This window comes from Lupinus angustifolius, chromosome LG08 (assembly GCF_001865875.1).
Source record: "Lupinus angustifolius cultivar Tanjil chromosome LG08, LupAngTanjil_v1.0, whole genome shotgun sequence".
NCBI classification, from domain to species: domain Eukaryota; kingdom Viridiplantae; phylum Streptophyta; class Magnoliopsida; order Fabales; family Fabaceae; genus Lupinus; species Lupinus angustifolius.
In genome coordinates this window covers 19,746,763-19,747,341 of record NC_032016.1, presented here as the reverse complement: position 1 = coordinate 19,747,341, position 579 = coordinate 19,746,763, and the positions used below count along the sequence as shown (strand labels likewise).

At 38.7% G+C, this 579-nt stretch overlaps 1 protein-coding gene across 1 annotated transcript in view; it reads left to right on the top strand.

The window, feature by feature from the left end:
* LOC109353974 (aspartic proteinase CDR1-like) overlaps positions 1-579 on the top strand; it is a 1,222-nt gene that overhangs the window by 304 nt on the left and 339 nt on the right. The window contains exon 2 of the mRNA XM_019596329.1: positions 1-567. This exon is cut by the window's left edge and continues 63 nt beyond it. Coding sequence (XP_019451874.1) covers positions 1-567 — 567 coding nt within the window. The remainder of the gene's footprint in view (positions 568-579) is intronic.

The following is a 579-nucleotide window of genomic DNA, read 5'->3' as shown; positions in this document are numbered from 1 at the left end:
TACTCAATAGGAACCCCACCCGTGAAAACCTTAGGTATTGTTGACACAGGAAGTAACGTTATTTGGTTGCAATGCCAACCTTGTCACCCATGTTACAAACAAACCTTTCCAATATTTAACCCCTCAAAATCCAAGACATATAGATTCCTTCCTTGCCTATCTAGTATATGCGAATCTACAAGAGATACTTCTTGCTCTTCAGATCGTCGTAAAAGTTGTAAATATACTATCCGATATGGGGATAGTTCAACATCACAGGGAGTTCTAAGTTTGGATACTTTTACTTTAAGTTCCACTAACGGCTCTTCTATCCGATTACGTAACACTGTGATCGGATGTGGACATAATAACACCTTGGTTTTTCAAGGTGATGGCTCCGGCATAGTTGGTATTGGAAATGGAGCCGCTTCACTTATAAGTCAACTTGGTTCTTCAATAAAAGGCAAATTCTCATACTGCTTGTTGCCATTATTTACAGAATCTAAGCTCTCAAGCAAACTCATCTTTGGAGATAATAAAAATGCCTTTTCTAGTAAAGGTAGTGTCTCAACTCCAATAGTCCCAGATGCTGATTTCTAC